At 55.0% G+C, this 24,341-nt stretch overlaps 1 protein-coding gene across 1 annotated transcript in view; it reads right to left on the reverse strand.

Moving 5' to 3' along the window:
* Window positions 1–24,341, reverse strand: part of OTOG (otogelin) — an 80,591-nt gene that overhangs the window by 19,309 nt on the left and 36,941 nt on the right. The window contains exons 25-39 of the mRNA XM_057749336.1: window positions 23,541–23,679; window positions 21,507–21,641; window positions 21,067–21,213; window positions 20,651–20,770; window positions 18,138–18,254; window positions 17,308–17,464; window positions 14,547–14,573; window positions 11,801–11,968; window positions 7,381–7,659; window positions 5,336–5,453; window positions 4,529–4,608; window positions 2,218–4,016; window positions 1,234–1,402; window positions 799–944; window positions 109–198 (exon numbers count right to left, since the gene is read on the reverse strand). Coding sequence (XP_057605319.1) covers window positions 109–198; window positions 799–944; window positions 1,234–1,402; window positions 2,218–4,016; window positions 4,529–4,608; window positions 5,336–5,453; window positions 7,381–7,659; window positions 11,801–11,968; window positions 14,547–14,573; window positions 17,308–17,464; window positions 18,138–18,254; window positions 20,651–20,770; window positions 21,067–21,213; window positions 21,507–21,641; window positions 23,541–23,679 — 3,691 coding nt within the window. The remainder of the gene's footprint in view (window positions 1–108; window positions 199–798; window positions 945–1,233; window positions 1,403–2,217; window positions 4,017–4,528; window positions 4,609–5,335; window positions 5,454–7,380; window positions 7,660–11,800; window positions 11,969–14,546; window positions 14,574–17,307; window positions 17,465–18,137; window positions 18,255–20,650; window positions 20,771–21,066; window positions 21,214–21,506; window positions 21,642–23,540; window positions 23,680–24,341) is intronic.

The raw sequence follows: 24,341 nt of genomic DNA on the forward strand, positions 1-24,341 counted from the left end.
TTCTTTTTCTTTTAGAGGGTCCCTCCCCACCCTTACCTCCAATTGTGAATAAACCTCAAAGCCCCTCCTCCCCTAGATTCTGCCCGTCCGGCTCTTCGATGCCCTTACCTTCCGGTTGAAGCGGTCGATGGTGACCTGATGGGTCAGGTGAGTCACATTCAGCATCACCAGACAGAACGGGGGCCAGTTCAGGTGCCCCTGCAGAGAGAATCCAGCCCTCATCAACCCAGAGCCCCGTCCTGCTGCCTCCTCCTCCTGGGGAGCAGCTCTCCCCCCACCCCCACCCCAACCCTCCCTCAATATGCCAGGGGCACCCACTGGGGCTGTGCAGGTGATGCCCAGAACCCCACAGCACATTCTGACCTCCTGCAAGCCCAGCCCCCCCCCCCCCCCCCCCCCAGAATGAAAAGCTGCTTCCTTCCACCTGGCTCACAGGGGCATCCTAGCAGGTGATGCCCTGCAGCCAGCACCCTTGACCACAGGCCACATCCTAAGGGTGGCATCTTAGCTCCTCTGCATTTCAGAGCCTCTCACAGAGGGGCCTAGGCAGCTGGGATGAGCCGGGAACCATGCAGGCCGCAGGGAGGGCCAGGAGGTGGCGCTCCACTCACTCTTTTCCCTGGTGCTGGTTCCAGAAGACCCACCCCCCGCCTCCCGAGATAGACGGAGCTGCTGCAGGGGCCTGCTTACCTGACCTTGCCTCTGATACCCCTCAAAGCCCAACTCACTGCTCAGTCTCCCCTCCAAACCTAGTCAGGTCCCGAGGCCCCGGCAGGAAGGGAAGCAGGGGACAGTCACCAGGTTGGCACTTTTGCAGTCGAGGACGTGGACGGTGACCATTTCGTCGGGGCTCTGGCTGAGGATGTAGATGGCCTCCTTGAACAGGGCCACGTGGCTCCCGTCAAAGGTGACAAAGCTCAGGTCAGGGAAGATCGAGCAGCGGCCTGGGGAGGGCAGGGATGAGAAGAATAAACAGATGCCCCCAGGGCCGAGGCCACCCAGGAACAGGAGGCCTTTTCCTGGGTGATCCAGAGGCCCTGGAGGGCTGGAGGGCCACACAGAGACCAGAGGTCGCAAGGGTAGGAAATCTGCCAGGTCGGGGGTCAGAGGTCCCACGGGGGTTCATATCAGGGTGACCCTGAGGCTGGAGATCACACAGGTGAGGGGCAGAGGTGACGCTGGGGCGGGGGTATGAGGAAGACACGGGAGGCGCCAGCGGACCCCGCGACTCACAGGCACACTCCCAGACGGGGCAGCAGCGGTCCCCGCCCACCCTCACCGCGAGGCCCAGGACCCCGCAGTGAGGGGGTGCGGCACCCCGGGGGCAGTGCTGGGACTGGTTCACTCGGAGCAGCTGGCCCTCCAGGCAGATGTGGCGGACACACTCCTGCTCGGCGATTGGCTGGGGAGGAACAGCCTGGGTGACCCCCTTGGGACCACAGCCACTCACTCCCCTGCCCACCCACCCCCAAGCCGTAGGGGCACAGAGCCTTACCCTTGTAGGTTCTGGCAGGCAGGAGACCCTGAGGTACAATGACAACGAGGGGATGGTGTCTTCCCCCTCCCTCCACCCACCCAACACACCATCGGGGGCCTGGGGCTGGGCGGAGCATGAGACGGGTCAGGGCACTAAGTCCAGAGCGGCTGCATATCCGCCTGGCCCTGCAGAGAGCTGCACAGGCGTGCAGACCTACTAGCTCAGACGCATCGAAACCCAAGCACACGCGAGCACACACACTCTTTATCTCTTTTCTTACAAACAGACAGACATACACCATCTTGCAACACCATATATCACATGCACAAGAGCACACACGCAGACAAACAGGTGGTCACATGGAGTCCCATACACGTAAACACAAATGAGTTCACACACAGTCCGATGTGGGTACACAGACACAAACATGCAACACACACATCTGCACACCAGGCTGTCACACCCTGGGTGTCACCCCAAGCCATCCAATAGGCCCCTGGGCCCCAAGAGGGGCACAAGGGGACCTGCTATGGCATCAGGGGCCCAGAAGAGGCTCCGGGAGCTTGGGGCAGGGGTCAGGATGGTGACTAAATGGCCATCTGGCAGCCGGGAAGCTGGCTAAGGAGAAGCTGCCGCTGGCCTTGAGGATGTGAGAGAATGACAGTGTCCAAGCCCTGGGGCACAGGAGGGAAGGCATGGAGGGTACACATACAGGGGCAGAGCCCTGACAAGTCACTCACGACACACGTGGCAGACACATTGGCTTCCGTGGTAGTTGCCGTGGTTTCGGCCAAACCTGCCGAGATGCTCTGGGCTGCAGCCGAGCGCCCAGACTGCGCGGTGGTGGCCTCTCTCTCCGGCTCTGCCGGGGCCTGAGGTCCTGCCGAGGTGCCATGGGCCTCAGTCAGCAGGGGGAGCAGAACCAGTGAGCTCTCTCGGGAGGCCGTCCTGGCCGAGACTCGGCTGAGTGGGTGGGACGTGGGCACCAGTGGCACTGTGTCGGCCCAGGGGCCCTCAGCCTCCGTCGCCAAGGCAGCAACAGTGTGGACCACCGCAGGCGTGAGTTCTGGGGGCCCCCCCTGGGTAGAGCCGTCCATCCAGGTGGGCAGAGACACCTGCTTGGACAGGATGGCCGTCCTCTCCGTGGTGCTCTTTCGTGGGGCGGCAGACACGGTGGAAGCCGCCCCCTCAGCCACAGCCACGACCCCAGAGGCTGGCAGTGTGGCCCCCAGGGGCAGGCCCGGAGCTGTGCCTGCTGCCTGAGGGACCCCATGACTGGGCGTGTGCACCTGGGCCGTGAGAGTGGGGCTGAGAGGCAGCGCGGGGCTGGGTGTCCAAGCAGGCGGAGTCGCGGCCACCGTGAGAGATGCGGCCTGCGGCTGGAGCGGAGGGGTGACGGCAGAGCCTTCGGGGCCAGGCGTGGCCACAGGGGCGGACGTGCCCACCTTGGCCAGGGGCAGGCTGGTGTCAGGGGGCAGGCCAGAGAGGAGCCGGGGTGGCCGAGTTGAGGCCAGAGATGCGAAGGGCGAGGCCCCCAGCCCGTGAGCATCCGTGGACAGGCCGGTGGCAGCGGCAGTCCCCGAGGGCACCGCGGGGGGCCTGGCGGCTGTGGTGGCCTGCTGGGAGGGGCGGGGCGGGGCGGTGGGGAACGGGCTTGGCAGTGGGGGTGCTGGCGGGCCCGTGGGCTGGCCGGGCCCAGGTTGGACCCTCTCTGTGGACGGCGCCGTCTCCACTCTCTTGGTCACCAGGGGACGCGCAGGAATCTGTCCCGCTGCCGTTCTAGCCTCGGCCGGGGAGCTGCTGGGACTGGGAACGCTCTGGGCCTGTGCGGTCTGGGGGATCCCTGTCCCGACCACGGCTTTCGTTATTGCTGGTGTCAGCAAAGCCTCGTGGGATCCTGAGGAAGTGGGGAGCCTGGAGGTCACTGCAGGGGAAGCCACAGGCCCGGAGGAGGGACTTGCAGGCAACTCCAGGCTTGGGGAGGGCTGGAGGGGTGTCGTCTTAACAGGCAAGGAGCCAAGGCCTAGGACCGTCACGGCTTTGGTCACGAGAGGGAAGCGAGGCGCGGGGGGCGACAGGGAGGAGACGGTGACGTTGGGGCTCCCCGCAAAGATCACAGTCACCTTGCTCGTCTCCATGGCACCCGACCCCACGCCTGATGTGGTCATCTGCTGTGTGAGGGAGAGGGATGAGGGCTCTGGGGCACGGGGGGTAGCCAGGTGGCTGGCGGTCACTCCCGTGCTGGCCGGGGCCTCTGTGGGCTGCTCAGGGAGGTTAGAAGCCGTGACCCCCAGGGGCTGCTGCTGAGTGGCCTGGGTGGGGCCTGGAGACAGCGCTGGCCCCTCAGTGGCTTCCGTGGGTGGGTTCAGGGCCACGGTGGGTGGGACAGCTGGTGTGAGTGCTGGCCTGTGGGATGGGGCCTCGGGAGCTTCCTGTGGCAACTGCAGCTCCTTGTCACTGGGGGTGGGCAGCTCTTGACTGGGAGGCAGGGTCTCGTTGCCAAGGGCTTCTGTGGGAACCAACACCGCAGGCTCCACACCTGGGGCAGTTGAGACAAGAGGCTCAGCCAGCGAGGCGACTGCCGCCCGGGGGCTCATCGCTGGGCAGGGCTGTGACGTGGGGCTCCCGGGCGGCACCCTTGGTGAGGGGGTAGGCAACTTCTGACAGCCAGCCAGGCTGCCTGACCAACCCAGGGCCTCTGTCACACGGTGTTAGATGACTCAGGGAAGTCAGCAGGTCTGGACCCAGCCCCGTACCTCAAAGCCTGAACCCAGAGCCCAGAGGCCTCAGGTCCAAGTCTGGCTGCAGTCTTAACACGTGATGCAAGCCAGTCCCGTCCCCACACGGGCCTCACTTTTCCTCTCTGAGCTGGGAGGAGCGGACCAGGTGAGGCCGCCGCCTGGTCTATAGCATTCTCCTTCTCCTTCCAGAGCCCCCTGTGCTGACTCTGCTTCTCCAGGGACCTGGGGGCTCTGGTGAGTGTGACTGCTCAATGAGGCCCGGGGGGTTTACAGGACACCTGACGAGGGATGAGACGCCCCGGCCACTCACAGTCCTCCAAGTAGACGCATCTCTGTGTGACTTCATCCAGGACCCTGGGGGTGGGGCACGCAGGCACACAGCCTTCCACCCTGCGGACAGAGCAGGTGCTGGTTAGCGGTCTGGAGCATGGGGAGGGCCACCTCCTTCCACCAGGATGCAGCACAGGCCTCATCCTTTCTTGTGACACGTCACACACGCACTCACATGATCCTCCATGGAGACACCGTGCACAGGCGCACACGTGCCCCAACATGCACGCGGCACACTCCTGCCCTCAGGCTGGGAGGGAAATGTGAACAAGGCCGGGTTATGCACACACTTGTGTCCACGCTCACACATGCGCAAGTGTCTCCGTTTAGGCGTGTTCTCATGTGCCTCTTCCACACCTGCGGGACTCAAAACGTCTCACATGGATACACACACTGTCCACACAGTCTGCCAGAGTATCAGTGTACACATCCTTATGTACACACACCCAGTGGCACCGGCACCCAGATAAATGCAGCTCACACACATGTACACACACAGCTGTGTACAGCTGTGCACCCACAGCTACCCCTGCACAACCGCAGGGCTCAGCTTGACGCACATGTGCACAAATTGATATTCACATATGCCGATCTCAGGCACGTTCACCCTGGTCCACACACATCCCCATACCCAGTCCACGAAATAGACATACACAAGTACATGTGAGTACACACACACGCTGCAGCACATGCTCACGCCTAAACCTACAGCCCACATACAAGCCCATTCACACAGGTGAATCCTCAAACACACTGATGTACACAGCTCGACTCCATGCCCCCTCACCTGGGCACATCCCGGCAGCTGGCTGCCCGAGGGTCCCGGCAGGTTTGGAAGCAGGGGCTGGCACAGGCCTCGTAGCTCCACGTGCAGGTGGAGTAGGCAGCCCCCGAGGGCTTGGCATCTGGAAAGGTGCCCCCAACCCAGGGTCCCGAGACAGTGAGCCTGGGTACCAGCTCCTGATCGGGTGCCAGAGCACAGAGGTCATCCCAGCTCAGCCCATGCCCACCCTGCTCCACGGAAGAGATAAATGGACTCATGCAAGAAAAGCAAAGACTGACATGAAATGAAATGATAAAATAAAATAAAAAAGTAAAAAAAAAAAAAATCCAACCTGAGGGGAAACTATATTCCTGAGAGTTGAGGTCAGTGCTGGGGGATTCCTGGGTTGGGACTCTGGGAACTTGGTGGAGGGGCTGAGGACTGTGGGGGTGGGGCTATGGAATGGGCTGCTGGACTTGGGCTTGGTGAGAGGCGGCCAAAGAAGAGGCTGGGACCCCTGATCTTTTCATAAGGCTGCCCTGTCACCCTGCCCCTCTGGGACCATGGTGGCTAATGATAATAATAAAAGCCAACTCTCAACACCAAACACTACACTCAACCTTTCACAAGTACTTACTCAATCCTCACAATAGTCCTATGAAGTAGCACCATTATTATCCCCATTTTATAGATGAGGAAACTGAGCACAGAAGAAGCTGGGGATGATAAACCTTCCCAGAGGAGATTTCCTCAAAAAAGGCCTTGTGGCCAGTGCCTTGACAAATGAAGTCTCCTCAGAGAAAGTCTGGAGCCCGTGGGGGGCTTCAAGGCAGACCAGACCCCAGACCACGTTGGCACGAGTGACCCATCTCTGAAACCATGGCCTGAGCTGGGAGGTGTGGGCAAGCTCCCCAGCAGGCTGGAGGGAGCACTCCCACCCGGGCGGCCCCATCCTGACTGCGCAGTGTCTCCACGCTACTGCTGACTGTGAAGAAGCCTGCTTTGCTAAGATCCTTGAGACCAGAACTAGGAACTATGAGTCAGGCCCAGAGCAAAGCCCGGGAGATCCAGCCAGTCCTCACCACGACCTTCTGAGGCAAATATCCCCGTTGCACAGGTGAAGAGACAGGGCAGGGAGGAGGGGCCGGGGCTCACCCCAGGGCCAAGGACCAGGGTCAGGATTCGAACCTGCCTGCCTTCAAAGCCTGGGCTTGTGCTACTCCGCCCTGGTGTCTTCCAGCAAGGGACACAAGTCCTGCCATCACAGCCAGGGATGACTCTGTCCTGGGTGGGGCTCGCTGGTGGACTTGAACGTGAGAGTGAGCTGGCCCAGCCCTGGGCTGGGAGGGGCGGGGAATGATACACGAAAGCCTGACTGGGGACGGATCTACACACGTCTGCATGTAAACGGATCCATTCACACAGCACGGGTGCCCTCACAGGCGCAAACATTCGTGTGCACGTGCAGGACAGAGAGGCCAGCCTGGAGCAGTAAGGAAACTGTGATCACGGTCTCCAGGGTTTAGGCAGAGAACAGCTAGCGCGGGGCAGACCCACCCGGCAGGGGGATGGAAAACCCTGGAACCCGCTGGTCTCAGCTGGAAAGGGCACAAAGCCGCCGCATCACCGCCCAGGGTCTTGGGCCTCCCGTGGGGGCCAGGGGTGCTGCGAGCTCCTCAGCCTGTGCCCCAGTGGGCAGTCTTTGCGCTCACAGGGCAGGCATGTGTCCCCAGCAGCAAGAAACCCGAGCCTGTGGGCCGTGCAAGCTGCAGCCACGATGATCGCTTTTCTCACTTCCGCAAAGGCCGCCCTATTTTTAGACCTTGTAAGTGGCCTGTGGGGATAGGCAGGACCCAGGAAGCTGGCTAGGCCCCAAGCCACACTGCCCGAGGCTCCCTGGGCTACCAACACAGAGGCGGGGCCCTCTCCCATCTCAGGGGTGGCACCCCTGGGGCCTCCCTGTGCCAGGAGGGTGCGGGTCCTGTCTCTTGAGGGCCATTGGGAGGGGGAGGTGGGGAGAGAGCAGGGAGGGACGCTGAGGGAGGGGCTGAGGCAGGGTGGACGCCTACCCAGAAGGCGGAAGAGGGTGCCCCGGCGGAAAGCCTCCGTGTGCTCGTACAGCCGCAGGGCCAGCACGGGGCCCGACACGTAAAGGAAGACCCCGGGCTCCGCCAGGGACTCCAGGGCCACCAGGCCCACCCGCCACGTCCCCCGGTGCAGGGAGAAGGAGGCACGGCGGTGGAATGCATCACTGGCCTCCCACTTGGCCAGCTCCAGAGACCCGTTGGCTGTGACGCGGAGGAAGAAGTTGGGTCTGTCCGCTGCCTCCAGGGATACCACATCTGGGTCTGCAAAGAGCCACGGGGGTAAGGTCAGCAGAGAGGGGTCCAGATGCGGGGAGGGGGAAGACACCCGGGCACTGTCTGCAATCTCAGTGACTCAGGGCGGAGCCCAGCTCCTCCAAGCCTGCCCCGCCGCCCCTCAGCCCACCCACCGCTGCCTGCTGGCCGCCCGTCTGCACACACCCCCTCTCGCCCAGGGAGGGAAGGTGGGGGGTTACACCCCCAACCGCCAAGTCTTGGGGAGGTGACTGAACTGCCCCCTCTCTCCTTCCTTCTGTTCCCGCCTTCCTTTCTTCCTGCTTCTTCCCCTCTCTCCACTTTCCCTCCCTCCTGGAAACATCTTTGAGGACTCTCTGGGTACCCGGTGCTATGCTAGATGCTAGGGATACGGCCGTGAGTAGGACAGACAGAAACGGCCGTCTGGGTGGAGTTCTGCTCTATCGGACATACTAGACGCGCTGGGGTTTGCTGATTTGTCAGGTTTTTTTTGGTCCCTCTCCTCACAGAATCCCAGAGGGTCAGAGCTGGGGGACCTAGGGACGTTAAGCTCAACCCCCAGCACGGAAACTGCCCCAGCGATGGGACGGGGCCTGTCCAGAGGCCAGAGCTGGGCTCTGCTGTCCTCTCTCCTGTCTCCACAGGACCTGCTTCTAGAGAGTGGGGGTCGCGGCTACGTCGATCCCCTCAGCCCCCTCCCCCACACACCCAGGGCCCTGCAGGGTCCGGACCCAAATCCACAAGCAGGTGTCTGCAGTCCCGGCTGCCACGGCTGGCGGTGCTGTGGGCAAGCGAATTAACGCCTCCAGGCTGCGAGGCACAAACAACGTGTGACAGCCCAGCTCCCGGCCTGGTGTCTCGCCCCCGACCCACCACCCTGCCCCGTGGCCCCAGGAGGGATAGACCTGCCGGGGCAGCTGTGAGAAGATAGGAGGGGACTGGAGGAAGAAGCCATCATTAATGTCAACAACATCTGCTGTTGATCAAGGACTTAACGCCATGCCAGACGCAATGCTAAGCAAGCCCTCTACCTGCTGCTTCTATTAAATCCAAGAGACCTGTGAGATGGTGAATTCATTCATTCAGCACCTAATATTACTGAGGGCCCCACCAGGTGCCAGGCACCATGCTAGGCACTGGGGACACAGTAGGGAACAAAACGATAAAGCCCCTGTCCTCGTGGAGCTGACGTTCAAGTGGTGGGTGGCGGGGGTGGGGGGGACAGGGGAGTAAACATAATGAACAAGCCAATTCTATAACAGGTTAGAAGGTGATGACATTGTTCTCCCCATTTCACAGATGAGGGACATGAGGCCTAGAGTCACACTGACGGTGGATGAGGGAGGCGGGATTGGAGTCCAGGCTCTTAACCACTGCACAGTCAGCCCCAGGGATGGGATCCAGGAGTGGGGACGGGGCAGCCCAGGCGGGTACAGCACTGAGTCCCTTGCTGTGTGACCTCAGGCAAGTCACTTCCCCTCTCTGGGTCTCGGCTTTCTCCTTTGTGAAGACTGCAGTTGGCCTAAATCAAGGTTCTCAATCATTTGTCCTGAAGTCATCCTAACAGGGGAGAGGCTGAAAGCCAGACCCTGAGGTCTGGGTCTGAAATTCCACCCACAGTTGGTTGACTTCACGGATGTGGAACCATGGATACAGAGGACTGACTGTACAAAGTCTTGTTTTACCTTAAATAATCAAGTGATTTTCACTTTCCATTTTCTAAATTTTACTTCTCTTTCAGGAGGCAGCCTGCCAAAAGGCTGGCTGCTGTCACTTGCAAGTGATGTACCCTTGGGTAAGTTACCTAACCTCTCTGGGCCTCAGTTCTCATATCTGTAAACTGGGAAAACAACAGCACCTCCCTCCTAAGAATGTTGTGAGGATTAAATGACTTATTATACATGAAGCACTTAGAGCCATGTGCCCAGCACATGGTAGGTGCTACAGAAGAGTAAGGTATTATTAATAATAAATCAGTAAACTCTTCCAAAAATCTTTAAGTAGCGCTGATACTCCAGGGAGATGTGCCACCAGGTTGTGGCTTATATTCCTTCAGTACATCCCACAGGACATCGAGAGCATGAGATGAGAGGCTCAGGACTAAAAAACTGCTGAATCCTCCTCTCTGTGACATCTTCTGCTCTCCACTTCTTCCCAAAACAATCTTTTGCATCCTTCAAGGCCGAATTCAAGGGACACCTCCTCCATGTAGCCACCCCAGATCTTCCCTGGAAGGCACGTTCTCTTCCGCTGTCCAGTACTCTGGGCACAGCACAGGGAAGGAGCACAGGAGAGGGTGGAAGTGGGAGCCTGGGTCCTCACTGGGCCCTGCTCCCAGCTGCCCAGGAGACCCAGGTCTGACTGAGTTGGAGGCTGGCCTTCACAGCCTCAGGGCATCCTGTCCACAGCGACATTCTCCAGGGCCAGGCTACTCTAGGGTTCTGCTTAATATGCCATAAAACCACTGGAAAATCAACACTCCCTCTTGACTAGACTTTACATACTGGGCTAAAATATTGAATGAGAACAGAAAATTCCCACTAAGTAGATGGCCTATTGCATCTGGAAGGTTGTAAGATACCCTCCCTTCTTCAAGCAGGACCACACAGATCTGGGGTCGGGGATGTCTAGAGAGGAAGTGTTCTCTTTAGGGGCAGTGGGGATGCTCCTGGCCCTCCCGTGGCCCAGTCCCTGCTCCTCACTCCCAGGTTTCCTTGTGCAGTGATGTGATTCCCCCCGGCACCTCCTGTTGTACCCTGGGCTCACCCCGCCATGAACATTACCCTTAGCTGTGCCAGGGGCGTCCCCCTCCTCCTTAAAGCCCCTCCATGGTTCCCCACTGCCCTCAGAATAAAGATCCACCTCCTGAGCCTGGCTCCTTCCAACCCCTCAAGGAACATCACTTATTCTAAGAAGGCTCTTCTGACTCCCCAAGACTGTTTTAGGGTCTCCTGCTTCCCACAGGCACTGTAACTGCCTTTGACTTGTTTGTGCCCTGGATAGGACTGTGGACTCCTGGTGGGCGGGGATGGTGTCTCTGACATCACTGATTCTCCAGTGCCCAGCTCTGTGCCTGGCATGGGAACAGGGCTCAGTGCGAGGGAGGGAGACAAGGAGAGCAGAAGGGGAAGAGGAGGGGAGGAAGAGAGAGAGAGAGAGAAAGGGAATGATTCTCATAAATAGACAAACCGCAGACCCCGAGAATCTGAGAACTTAAATTCTTAGGTTGGAATAAACTCTCTGAGATGTGTCTTTCTTTAAGATTCCAGTCGATGCTGGGATTGGCTGCATGGACCATCCCTGTGATTAGGGAGACACTGACTACATGGAACCAACAGGATTTGGGGGGAAAAACTCTGATCAGTGATTGCAGTGACCACATACTGGGACACGCAGAAATGACCGCAGAAAAGAAGGCTTTCTAGCACTGGTGAACTCAGGCCTTGGCCGGCCCAAAGCCCAACACAAACACCACCCAGGGTCACTCCCCACCAGGCAAGGTCCTGCCACCTCTCAGACACTACTGAACTCTGAAGAGAAGATGGTGCCCACTAGAGATAAGCCCTTTGGGTCGGCTGGCGGTCTGAGACCCAGGAGGCTGGCTGGTTCCAGGTGTGCTTCAGTCTGTGTAACCCACCAGCCCAGGACTCAGGACCATAACCTGAGCCCACTCCTCCATTCACAGGAGAATGTCCCCCTGGAGTTAATACAACAGCCAGCTCCCCTCTGGCATTTAAAGTCTATCTAGTCTTAAAAATAGAGAGGAGGAGTCGGGGGTGGGGTGGGGTGGGCGGTTGGTGGGTAGGAAGAGGGAGAATAAGAAGGAACAATAATAAGAGCTGGGGGAGGAGGGGAAGTAGTAGTTACTGCCGCCCGGCTTTTCTGAAACACAGCTGTTGTGTAAAGCAAGATACAAAGGTACATCTGGACCTTGGCCTCCCTGTTTTTTCCAGGAAGAAGATGAAAGCTGTTTCTTGAAAGAGGCCAAGAGGCTGACCCAGGAGCCCGTCTCAGCTGGGAAAGGCGAGCCTGCTGGAGCCCCACATTTCTCCAGCTGCTACAGCTGGCCTAGGCCATCAGCATCCTCCCCTCCTCTGGCACCTGCTTGCCTCCACCAAGGGCTGGAGCAGGGGCAGAGAGTGGGCCTCACCGTGGGCCTTGGCCTTGTACAGCGCAGCCGTCAGCAGGAAGTTCACGATGTCCCCCGGCGCCACGTCCTCTGCACTCACTAGGACGATGGCATCGCCAGCCGCCTGCACGGCCACCAGGGCACCGCCGGCCACCAAGCTGGCCAGCTGGTAGGGGCCCTTACCTAGTGCTGGAGAGAAGGGGCCCAGTCGTAAGCCCTGCCTCCCTGGGCCTTTGCCCGCCTGCCAACCCCGCGTGCCCAGCTCTGCCAGAAGCAGGAGAAGAGAGGATGCTGAAGAGCTCCTCGTGGTCACCTCCCTCACCCCAGGCCCCGGAGACCTTGATTTCCATGAAAAGAAAGGGACGGGAGCCCCAGGTTGCCAGCCTCAGAGGGGAACGGACCTCCTGCACAGCACCTAAATCACTTCACAGGAAGCCTGGAAACAAGGCCAACCCTGGGGCATCTGGGCCCCCCCAAATGTCTCTCCATGGGCCTGTCCCCCTGACTGAGAGTCTACCATTCCGGCTGCTGCAATATTCAGAGCTGCCTGTGGGAGACGATGCCAGACCTGGTCTCTGCCCGCCTGATGTCTGAAGGGTAAAGGCCGTGCAGGCTTGGACTCAGCATTAGTGTTTACCTATTTATTTCGAACACGTCACTTTTGTGTCTCTTGGGTTCCTGCGGTTGTCGGTTGCCAGTAAGCTGGACAGAGGCATGGGTTTCCTAGACCATTGTAACAGCCTTGCAAGTGACCTCCCAGCCTCTGGGGTGCCCTGCCCTCCACAGTCACCTTCGTAGCCACACTCCCTGCTGCGACTCCTCGACGGCTCCCCTTGGCCCTCTGGATAGACGCCAAGAGCCCAGCTTGAATTCGGGGGTCCTGCACAGCCCATCCCCTGCCCCTGCCACACCGAGCTTCTCTCGCTCTTCCTTGTAAGAGCTGTGTGGTGTCCTGGCTTAGGGCCTCAGCACGCTGTCCCACCCACTCAGCGCAGTCCTCCCTGTTCTGTGCCCTGGGCCAATGCCTCCTCAATCTCTGGGGCCCAGCTCAAATGTCGCCTTCTTGGTGAAGCTCTCCCCGCACCCTCTCCCACCACACGCGACCATCCTCCCTCCCCTGTGCTCCGGCAGCCTCAGAGCACGGCACACGCTGATCACAGCTCTTAGGAGGAGGGTCTTGATCAGGGGTCCACGTCCGTCTCCCCTATCAGACGGGACACAGGCAGTGCTGTGCTGGGTTAACAATCAGCTCTCAAAAGACAAACAAACAAAACCCCTTTTGATAATGTTTGCTGATTTCCGTGGTGTAAATATTCCCACCAGTGGTCAACCTCAGACTACCGATTGAACGTGGAGTGAAGAACATGATGGGTTCTGGAAAGCCAGGGTGGGCCGGCTCCACAGCACCACTGGGACAGGTCTCCTTAACCATTGAATCCCCAGCACCCGGCAAGGGCCTGGACCAAAGAAAGTGCTGGCAGAAAAGCAGAGTAAGAATGGATGTGTGGGTGGGTGAGTGGGTGGAGGATGCTAGAAACAGCTTGTCCTTTGCCAGTTACTGCCACCCAAAATGCCACAGAAGGGAGAAATGCTGCTCAGAGCTGTCTTGCTGAAATGTCTTGCCTGGTGTCAGACAGACCCCACCTGTGCAGGGACTGCAATCTTCCCATTGCAGATTCATGCTTTTAGGAGTTAAATGTTTGGGCCATCAGGAGTCCCTCGGGGCTAACGTTTTGGTGGGACCGTAGTCACTGTGAAAGATCCTGCTGTATCCTGGTCCAGCCCTCATCTCGTGGACCTCCTAACTGGTATCTTTGTCCCTCTAGTCAGTCAGCCCTCATCTAGTGGACCCCCTAGTCAGTCAACCCTCATCTCGTGGACCCCCTAACTGGTATCTTTGTCTCTCTCTAGTCAGTCCTGCATTATTTCACCTGCCTTACTCCCACCAGGGGGATGTTTCTCAAAGCAAAATCTGATCATGCAGGTAACTGAGGACAAAGCCTTGGGCTTAGACGCATATAGGCCTGCTCCTGGCAGGATGATGCCTGGAAGTAGTGACAGAGGGCACCTCAGCAGTCAAAGGTGAATGGCCCCAAGGACTTGATGAGCAGCTAATGCTGCCAACCTGGCCCCACCACACAAAGATCAGTGCTGAAAACTACTGCTGGGCAGCTTCCAATCCCACCCACCCCCAGTGATTAAACTGACTAATTGGTTCTAACACTGGAGGTTTACCTCCCTGGGGGCTTTAGTCATGACCTGGTTAATGCAGAAGTTGGAGCATATCCTGGTGCCCTGCAACACTGGCTAAACTTGAAGATGAATCTGCCAGGCTGTGCTGGCAATAGGTTTTGCCCCAGCAAAGGATGAGGGGTTTGCACTTGCCTTCGCCAACTCAAAACTTCAGGAAACCCAGGACAGTGTTCTGCGGGCCTGATGAGCTAGATTGTAAAGGCTATGGGGCAGCACATCGTTACAAACGGGGTTTGCACTTCCTGGTGAAGCTGCACGGCATGAGCACAGCCCTGGGAAGCTAGCCCGGCCTGGGCTCTGGACAGAGGCTGCAGGCGTTGCTGGGGACAGAGTTCCGGGGCCTCCCTGGGCCCTGCACTGTCAGGGCTCTCTCTGCATGATGGAGTCTTCCTCCCCTGAGTCAGTGCTCTTCCAGGGCCTGCAGGGCCTCAGGATGATGGATGCTGTTGTGGCACCAGGGCAGGGACAGCAGTGCCCCAGCTTTCAAGACTCCACTTGGGGAGGATGAGCTTACCTTTGTTAAAGAAGTCACAGTCATATGCTGAAAGAGACAGAGAACAGAGACTTCTTGAGAAGCCTGGAACAGATGGACAGGGCCAAGGTCCCTAGCATCCCAGCTCTCTCTCCTTCCCCAAGGACCGGACCTGGCCTGCCTCCCAAACTCCAAGATCCAGACATGGTCATTGATCCAGATGTCTCAAGGTGTAGCAGATACAATGGCTCCTCTCTGTGCCCCCAACACAAGGCTCAAAGCCTGGCCCAGAGTAGGCCTTCAGCATGTACCTAATGAATGAATGAATGAATGAATGGATACTGGACAGAAGGGTGTGTTCTGTGTGACCCCAAAGGCCAAGAATAGAATCAAGGGGTGGAAGCTCCAATCGGAAATGTTGTGGAAGGTCCTGGAGGAATGCAAGGACAAGATAGAAGCTGGTTTTTCAAGAGTCTTGGGTAAGAAAGAGCCAGGGGCCTCCAGGATCCAAGCCTTTTCCAGATCCCTGGGTGCAGTTTCCATCAGGTGGTGACAAGCTCCTCCAAGTGTGTGCTCCATACGCCCTCTAGTGGCCCAATGCAGCACCACAGCCTGTTCCCCTGGCAAGTCAAACTAAACGGATTCCTTAGTCCCTTGGAATAAACGGGGGACTTTGCAGGGGCCACCTAAAGCCAGGAGCAAGACCATGAGAAACCAGTTGACCCAGCTGGTCTGGGACAAAGGCTAGGGAGGGGCCTCCCTCACTCACAGGCATGGTCTGAAGAGAGCCACCAACTGCACCCCACACTCTCAAACCCCTTGATGAACACTATGTCTTTGCGTTTGGCATCACCCTCTGGAAACAGCACTAGGAATCAGTAGACTGACGCACCATGTGGCTATGGGAAAGCATGTGCTTCTCCTCACTTGTGGACTCAGAAGGTTGAACTTGAAAATTAGAAGATTTTCAAGTCTCTGGTTTCAAGTGCGTACCAGGCCAACGGGAGGTCACCCAGAGAAGTCATCAAGAGCCAGCTCTCTAGAGACCCACAAACCTGGGTTCAAATCCCATCTCTGTCACTCATCAGCTGTGCATACTGGGACAGGTTCCTCAACCTCTCGGAAATTTAGTGCCCTCCTCTATAGGACAGGGACCACCACTAGCATCTGCCCCACAGACTTGTGAGGCCTGGATGGGAGTAAGGCAAGGGTGCACCTGAGGTACACAATGTAAGGGGACCTCAAAAATCTCTGTAATTAGGATATGTAATATTTTAGTACAATTTTTTAATTTCAAAATTAATGCAAGATACCCACGATGAACAAAATATTGACATTTTAAAATAAAGACAAAATCAGTGACAGCACCTTGCTGAGCCATACTGAAGCCCGAGGCAAAAGGAAAAATCAGTAATATTGAGCCCGTCATTACTTAAAGTTGTGATATTTTGTGCATCCAAGATGTTTTTGCATTCGTTTTGATTTTTTTAAAATAGTGCCTTAAAATGTGATTTATCTTGATTACTGAGTGTTTTGGTGCCCCCTTACATCTTGTGCTCCAGGCTCTGGCCTCATTTGCTTCACCCTAGTCCTGAATATTAAATGAGTTAATGCACAGAAGGCACAGGGCCTGGCACACAGTAGATACTCAGTAAGCGTGTGTTCCCTTCTCTGTCCTGAAGGATTTTTATGAGAGAAGTAGAAGGAGAAACAGACTGCATGAGGCCCCAAAGCATCAGTGGTGGAAGGGTCTCATGGTAAAATGGGCAAAGGAAAAGGAAGCCAAAGGCAGATTCTGCTCCATCTTCCTCTGAGGTCATCCTGCCTGGAGCTCTCAGGGCTCAGGACATGCCAGCACCCATGTCCCCACGAAATATGACAGCAACTTCAGTTCTAGCATAAGTGCAGTGCCAAGTGCTTTATGTGCATTATCTCATTTAAATCTCAGAGCCCGCTGCAAGACAGATACAGTTCTCTTACCCTCAATTACAACTCAGAGTGTAAGGAACATGCCAAGGTCATCCTGCTTGGTGAGACTTGAGTCTGAACCCAGACAGTGTGGCCCTAGCGCCTGTGTAATAACCACTGCACCCCAAAGTGAGGTGTATTGCGCCAAGAAGATCTTTGGTGTGCAGGAACAAATAATAAATAATCAATTAATTAATCATTTAGATTTCTGTGTATTTTATTTCATCTTTTAAATATTTACTTTTGTATGTTTTGTGACTTACATTTACACTGCTACTAATATATACATATATACATACAGGTTTCTATGTGTGTATATATATGTATGTGTGCTCAAAATGTTTTTACTTGATACCAAAAGCATCTGCAGACCACCACTGCTCCAAAAAAACTGCTATCTTGTGGTGCCTCTGATGTGCCCCGTGTATCTCAGCTGACAAAGGGTTTTCACATTCACTATCTCGTTTGACCCTCACAGTAAACCTGGTGGGACAGGTCTATTCCTATTTTTCAGATGAGAAAATGGAGCCCCAGAGAGGCTGGGGGACGTGTGTGAGGTCACACAGCTTGCAAATGGCAGCTCTGTGTCTGGAACCCAGGGCTCCAACTCCTGTGGTAAAGTGGTTAAGAGCACGGGTTTGCAGATGAGCCCTGGTTCCTCCACCAACCTGTGTGACCTTGAGCATGTTACTTAACCTCTCTCCTTCTAGCCCATTTCTCCAACTGTAAAACAGGAACAAACAGTCCTACTTCACAGGGTAGTTGTAAGAATTCAATGAATGCCACAGCGATGGGACCCCACTCTCCCCCTCGGGTGACTGGTCTGGACACTCACGGCAGAGGCGCGGGGTCCTCCAGTCGACGGCCACCCCGTGCTGGCAGCACTGGTGGGCATAGGCGGACACGCTGGCACAGAAGCACTCACAGTCGCCGCCCCGACTGCACCCACATGTGTCTGTCAGGCAGTTTGAGTAAAACCAAGTGACATCCACCTGGAGGAGGTCACAAGTCAGAGGTCAGATGTCAGACCCTGAATGTTAGCCCTTCCGCTTCTGGGCTGATGCCACTTAGCCTGAAGGAGCAGCACACACGTGAAGGGACCACAGGACGGGGCGAGCTGCCCGTGTGGGGTGAGGGCAGAGAGGCAGGCAGCTGAGAGGGAGACGCTACCTCCATGGCCCAGGCAGAGCCTGCTTTTGAGAACTAAGCTCTCTCCTTCCCCAGCCCTAGGCTATTGCATCCAGGGGCTTAGGGGGTGGCTGTGAATCCCCAGCTGAGGGCTTCGAGGCCCCTGAGGGGACCGTGCAGAGCTAAGCACCAGCTCTCCCCTGTCTCTGCTGAGGGCTGATGCCACAGCGTGAGGGGTCTGTGTTCCCCATTCAGGAGAACTTCCTGATGGGGAGGAAGAGCCAGACTGAGATAGGCTTGAAAAGGGCACAGAAGCTGTTTGACTGTCTGTCTGTCCCAGGTCATCTGGGCAAACAGAACAGACTCATCTGAGGCAGACCAGGGGCAGGAGCATGGCGGAGGTGAGTCTCCCCTCTAGACCTGAGGTGTCTCTCCAAGGCATGCGGAGCGGGGCGGGGGGTGGGGGTCTGAGAGCAGAAGGGATTACAGGGAGGGTGGGGAGGGGCTCAGAAGCAGCCAAGCCCGGGGTCCACTCACCACAGGGTGGCAGGTCTCAAACGCCTCGCTAAGCAGGACGCTGCACTCCTTTTTGGCAAAAGGTTCTCGGAGAGGATTCAGGACACATGTGTCTCGGGGGTCGAGGGTGTCTGGGCACTGAGGGGGCAAAGGCAGCACTGTTGATCTCCCTACCCTCAAATGCCTCTTGCCTGATGTGATGGACAGACTCTCAGAGTGGCTCCCTTGATCCCAGCCTCCTGTGTTCATATCCTTGTATAATCCCCTAACCTTTGTGGGACCAAACGGACACGTCGACAAAAGACAGCAAAGGTGACACATGGATGTGGCTATGTGCCGGTGACTGCATTGTCACATTGCATAAGACTGTAGAGCCCATCTGGCTGGAGTCTCTCCCTCGCTGCCTGTGAATGACACATGGCAGGAATGGTGGGTGGTCCCTAGGAACTAAGGGTCATCCTGGGCCAACAGCTCACAAAAAACCTAAATCTCTCAGTTCTACGGCTACAAGGAATTGCTGTCAACGACCACATGAGTGGCCAGAGAAGCAGATCCCTCTCTAGTCGAACCTTCAGGTGAGAGCCCAGCCCTGGCTGACACCTTGGCTGCAGCCTGTGATACTGAAGGCAGAGAAGCGAATCAAGCTGTGTCCTGATTCCTGACCCAGAGAAACGGTGAGATAATACATGTGTGTGGCTGGATGCTGCTAAGTCTGCAGGGATGTTGTTACACAGCCACAGAAAACTGATACAGATGTCCCTGAGGTCTGCTGCACCTCCTCCCTCAGGCCTGCAATGTCACTGGAGCCCCCCAGGGTATGCCCAAGGGGATTATCAAGAGAGAAATGACAGTGAAGGGTGAGAGGAGGGAAGCAACAAAGGTTAGTCACCCACTCAGCTTCTCTAAAATTGAATGGGTTAGAGCGTACTTTTCTGAGGCTGTGAGAACAGCCTTGTCCTACCTCAGAATTACATTGTCCTGCCTCCAGGCCATGCCTAACTTCTCCCCTGACCCCAGTCTATACAGGCTTACCTCCATCTACTCCCCAACAGAGAACTAGGAACCTAAGGTCACTCAGTCCAGGACAGGCAAATACGTAACACTCATATCGGCAGTCTCTAATGCAGCACCCATGGCAGACATAACTAATCAATCACAGTTCTTCCAGATGAGCCTGACACAAGTGTTGGTATTTCTCAACACAGCTTTCTAGGCAGCCTCATCTGACTGATCATATTTTTCACATGAAGTAAAATCAATTCACTCTCCCTCTTCCAGCTCCTTCACTTCACAACGGACCACAGAGAAGATGGGACTTATTCAAGGTCACCCTTGAGTCACCCATCCAGCAAGTCACTGGATGATCTAAGGTAAGAACCCAAAATAATAAAACAAACAAAAAAAGAAAAACAAAATTAAGTAAAATAATTTTTTATATAAAAAACTAAGACAAGAACCCAGGTCTCCTGCTGTTAGCTCAGTACTGTTTCCTCCCATTGTTCACAGCTTGGCAGCTTCAGTCAGACATCAGCCAAACCTCAGAGACATCCCTAGTCATTTCTGCCTCTGCTAATATCGTCCTCCCTCTCAGAGGCCTTCTCTCTGATACATTCATCCATCCAAGTATGGTCTATCCAAGACCTAGAGTCTGTCATACAGAGTGAAGTAAGTCAGAAAGAGAAAGACAAATATTGTATGCTAACTCACATATACGGAATCTAAAAATGGTACTGATGAACTCAGTGACAAGAATAAGGATGCAGATGCAGAGAATGGACTGGAGAACTCGAGGTTTGGGAGGGGGCGGGGGGTGAAGGGGAAGCTGAGACGAAGCGAGAGAGTAGCACAGATGTATATATACTACCAACTGTAAAATAGATAGCCAGTGGGAAGTTGTTATAGTACAAAGGGTGTTCAACTCGAGGATGGAAGATGCCTTAGAGGACTGGGAGGGGGAGGATGGGGGGGACTCGAGGGAGGGAGGGAATACGGGGATATATGTATAAAAACAGATGATTGAACTTGGTGTACCCCCCCCAAAAAAATAATAAATTTAAAAAAAAAAAAAAAAAAAAAGTATGGTCTATCTTTTAAGTACCACAGCAGTCCCACCACCTTCAGGAAGCCTTCTCTGATTGCCTCAACCCATGTAGGTCTCTCTTGGTCTCTCCTTTGTGCCAGACCTATCACCAGACACTGGGGGCACAGAGATGGGTAAGATGGTCATGCTTCAACAAGCTTCATCTTCCCTACTAGGTGGTCATCTCTCTTTGGACAGAGACTTTGTTTCCTTCCCAGCCCCAGCCCTCCCACCAGGGCTTGGTCCAGGGTCTGATTTGTGAGATAGGACAGTGCAGGTCCTCAGGCCACAGGACAGAGTCCAGGGCTGAGGATGCCAGGTCGGAGGCTGAGAGAGAGGTTGCACAAGCAGCCTTGCACCAATGTCCCTCTTCCCTGACCTGTAGCCAGGTTCTCTCAGTGCTGACCAGGGTCCCTCTGGGTGAGGGAAGTGAGCCAGCTTGGAGAGGCTTTACCTCGACCGCAGCCCAACTGCCACCAAACTCCTGGGGGTTAGTTAACTCTAAGTTCTCTGGGGTCCTCATCTCATTGATGGTCTTTAAGTCAAAGTTCCCACAGAGTCCTGCCAGCTGGCCCTGAAAGAAGAGAGAATGGTCAGTTTCAGGCATTCCAAGGGTGAACCATGGGCAGAGGGGGTCTCCATGAGCCTAAGAGTCTCCATGGGCCCAGAAGCAACTATGGGGGTCACAGTGTGCAGAGAGATAGATGAGTCAGAGGAGAAGGGGCCCAGAGTGGGGTGGGGCAGATAGGACAGAAGGCACGAGGCTCCCGGCTCTTTGGCAAGGGTACAGCTCATGCAAGGATGCCCAGGGGTTGGCTTGGATCTAGGCAGTAGCACAGGGCCCATGAGGGTCATTGCTCACGTGACTACCTGCCACTGTGGCCCCGCCTGAATGTGCACCGTGGTTCTCTGGTCCCATAAGAGGGTGACGTGCTCCCGTGGGAAATGCACCAGCGTGAAAAATCCTGCTTGCCACGTATGGACCTCCTGATTCTCGTCCAGGAAGCTCTCCGGACTCTAGGGGGACAGAGGTGGCCATTCTTGAGGCCAGAGTGTCCCCCAACACCTAGGTCAGCTGGGCCTGGTTACAAGTCACTGCCCAGCCTCAGGAATTCACCAGTTCCTCTGCCTCCCTCATGCCCTGACGTTGACCTCTGGGTTCCTGGCTGTAGCCAAGGAATTCAGTCCTGGCTGATGACTCAGTGGCTCCAAGAGAAAACGCGAGGGTAAGGAAACCAGTGCTTAGCTCTCTTCTGCCCCCTATTAACAGGCAAATTGTCTACACAACCTTCACTTGCACCGGGCCTTACAGGATTTCCTGAGTCGTCATCGAAGATGATGAGTGAGTTCCCAACGTTGATGGAAATAAATTTCCTGCAGATGATGCCAGAGCTGTAGCAGTTTACGTTCTCTACAATCACAGAAAAGCTGAAATCTGATGTGCTCTGCGGAGAAATAAGTTATTGCATTAAACCAGGGAGGAAAGAGATTCTGCTGAGAGACGGAGGGTAGAGGGACACAGACTCTGAAATAGTTTTCAACCCATTTCTACTTCACACGAGCTGTGTGACTCTCAGCAACTTACTTCAGCTCTCTCAAGCTCAATTTTGTTTTGTGTTCCTGGTGCCGTGTTTAGCATGTAGGGACTCTCCAAAAAGGGTCTGATGAATGAATGAATGAATACATAATAGGGATGGCTGGTGTTGACAGGGGTGTGGGGGAAGGGGCACTGTCTTATACACACTGATGAGAGTAACGTTAGCCTTTTTGGAGGGCAATTTGCTGGCACTGGACAACATTCTAAATGTATCACTTTTATAGCAATTCTACTTCTAAGAGTCTGGAGACACGTCCACACAAGTAGTCACTGAGCGTTTAAATATTGACAACAACCTAAATGTCCATCAATGGTGAATAATAAAACAAACCAGAGCACATCCTTTCTGTGGAATTCTACAGAAAGAAGAAAATTTTACTGGCTATATGAGATAATGTCCAAAGTATACTATTAAGTGACAAAAGCAAATTGCGGGACTCTATTCATAGAAACTAAACAAAATGTGTGTATGTGTGTCTGTCTGTCTGTCTTATGAAAAATGACCTTGCAGTATTCACACCTGTTATAAGCGCTTATTCAGCAGGGAATAGGAACAGAAGAGATGCGAAGAGGAATATTTGTTTTTAATATATGCTTCTACATTGTTTTAAATGTTAGTGAAGAGCATGTAAAACCTTTGAAATTTAAAAAATAAAATAAAGCGAGGTCTATAATCTTTGTCTTGTGGAGTTATTAAAATCATGTGAAAGACCCCAGCACAGTGCCTGCTCCCTAGATAGGACTTATTACATAAACGGTTTGTCATTGGGACTTCCCTGGTGGCACAGCGGTAAAGAATCCACCTGCCAATTCACCAGGGGACACGGGTTCAAGCCTTGGTCTGGGAAGATCCCACATGCCGCAGAGCAAATAAGCCCACGAGCGTCAACTACTGAGCTCAAGTGCCACAACTACTGAAGCACACGCACCTAGAGCCCACGCTCTGCAACAAGGAGTAGCCCCCACTCTCTGCAACCAGGGAAAGCCCATGTGCAACAACAAAGACTCAACACAGCCAAAGATAGATAGATAAATTAATTAATTAATTTTTTAAAAAAGGTTTGTCGTTACTATTATCATTATCACTGTTACTGTTCCTCTTACTATTATTTGATGAGATGGACAGGCCCTTAGCACAACCAAGGTCCCTGAATGTGACTGAGGCACTCTCCCATCTGCCTTGTTGGTACCCTTTTCTCCTTCCCGAGGGGATCCTACCCCACATCGCCATTCCTTTTCCTCTGGGTGAGCTGGTGGCTTTAATACATGACTCCTTTAGCACACCAACTCTCTAGTCAGATATCTTGACTTCAACTTGACCCCAATTTTGTCCCTGACTAGTTGTGTGACCTCGGGTGAGATACCAACTTCCCTAAGCCCAAGTTGCTCCAGCTATAACACGGACTCAATAAACTCTGCCTTGCTGTAAGAATTAAGTGAAATAATGCTTTAAAATGGCTTGGTAGACCACTGGGCATATAATAAAGGCCCAGAAAGCATTTGCTTTTACTATTACAGATAGAAAAACCACTGGCACCCGAGAGGGCAAGGTTATAATGGTGAGTGGACAGGCAGTGGGGTATTTATGACTGGCGGGCTCTGTCCAGCCCCAGTGTTGCTCCTCAGCACTTCTTTGAGTCTCTAAATTGTCACACACCAGGGCTTAGATCCTCAAACCCACCCAATTATGCATCAGCTGCTCTGGGTGCCCATGAAGCCAGCTGTGCAGACACACCCAGGCACTCACCTTGACCAGGTGCACTTTGCAGGCCCCCACGAAGTCAAACGGGAGCCCATCAAACGTGCGGTAGTGCCGGTCGCCATAGGCCGTGCAGGTGGAGGCGCAGGGGTGGAGCGCACACTGGAACGAGCCGTGCTGGCACACACTGAAACACAGGTGCCCAGACCCCTCACAGGGCATGCCCCACCCCCACCCTGAATATCCACGACCAAGCCGCTGCCCATCAAAGTGCCCACTGTGTGTCCCTGGGCCGGGTGTCAACACACATCATCAACCTCCAAATGCCCAAAGAGTGCGAGGGTGGGTCCCCATTTATGTAGGAGACGCTGGAACTCAGAGAGGTTAAGCCAATAAATAACAGAGTCAAGACTGAATCCATATCTATTTGACTCCAATGGTCACACTCTCTTTACCACTCCTATCATTCATTCACTCATTCATTCAACAAGTAATAAGCATCAAATATATCCCAGGCACTATTCTAAGGATTTGAGATACATCAGTGAACAAAACAGCAAAACACCACTGCCCTTGGGAAGCTTATATTCTAGAGGAGGAAGTTACACACTAAATAATAAAAAATAATAAGTAAGCACGAGCAGGTAATAGAGTGGGTAAGAAGGTGATGAGTGCTCTGGGGGGGGTAGAAGCAAGATAAAGGGGATTGGGAATGTGTGTGTGGGTGGTTTGTAATTTTAAATAAGGTGGACAGAGGGATATGTGAGCAGAGACTTAATGGAGGTGAGAAAATTAAATATATGGACATCTGGAAGAAGAGCACCCTGGGCAGAGGGTACAGCCTTTGCA

The sequence above is a fragment of the Hippopotamus amphibius genome, chromosome 9 (assembly GCF_030028045.1).
Source record: "Hippopotamus amphibius kiboko isolate mHipAmp2 chromosome 9, mHipAmp2.hap2, whole genome shotgun sequence".
Taxonomy (NCBI): domain Eukaryota; kingdom Metazoa; phylum Chordata; class Mammalia; order Artiodactyla; family Hippopotamidae; genus Hippopotamus; species Hippopotamus amphibius.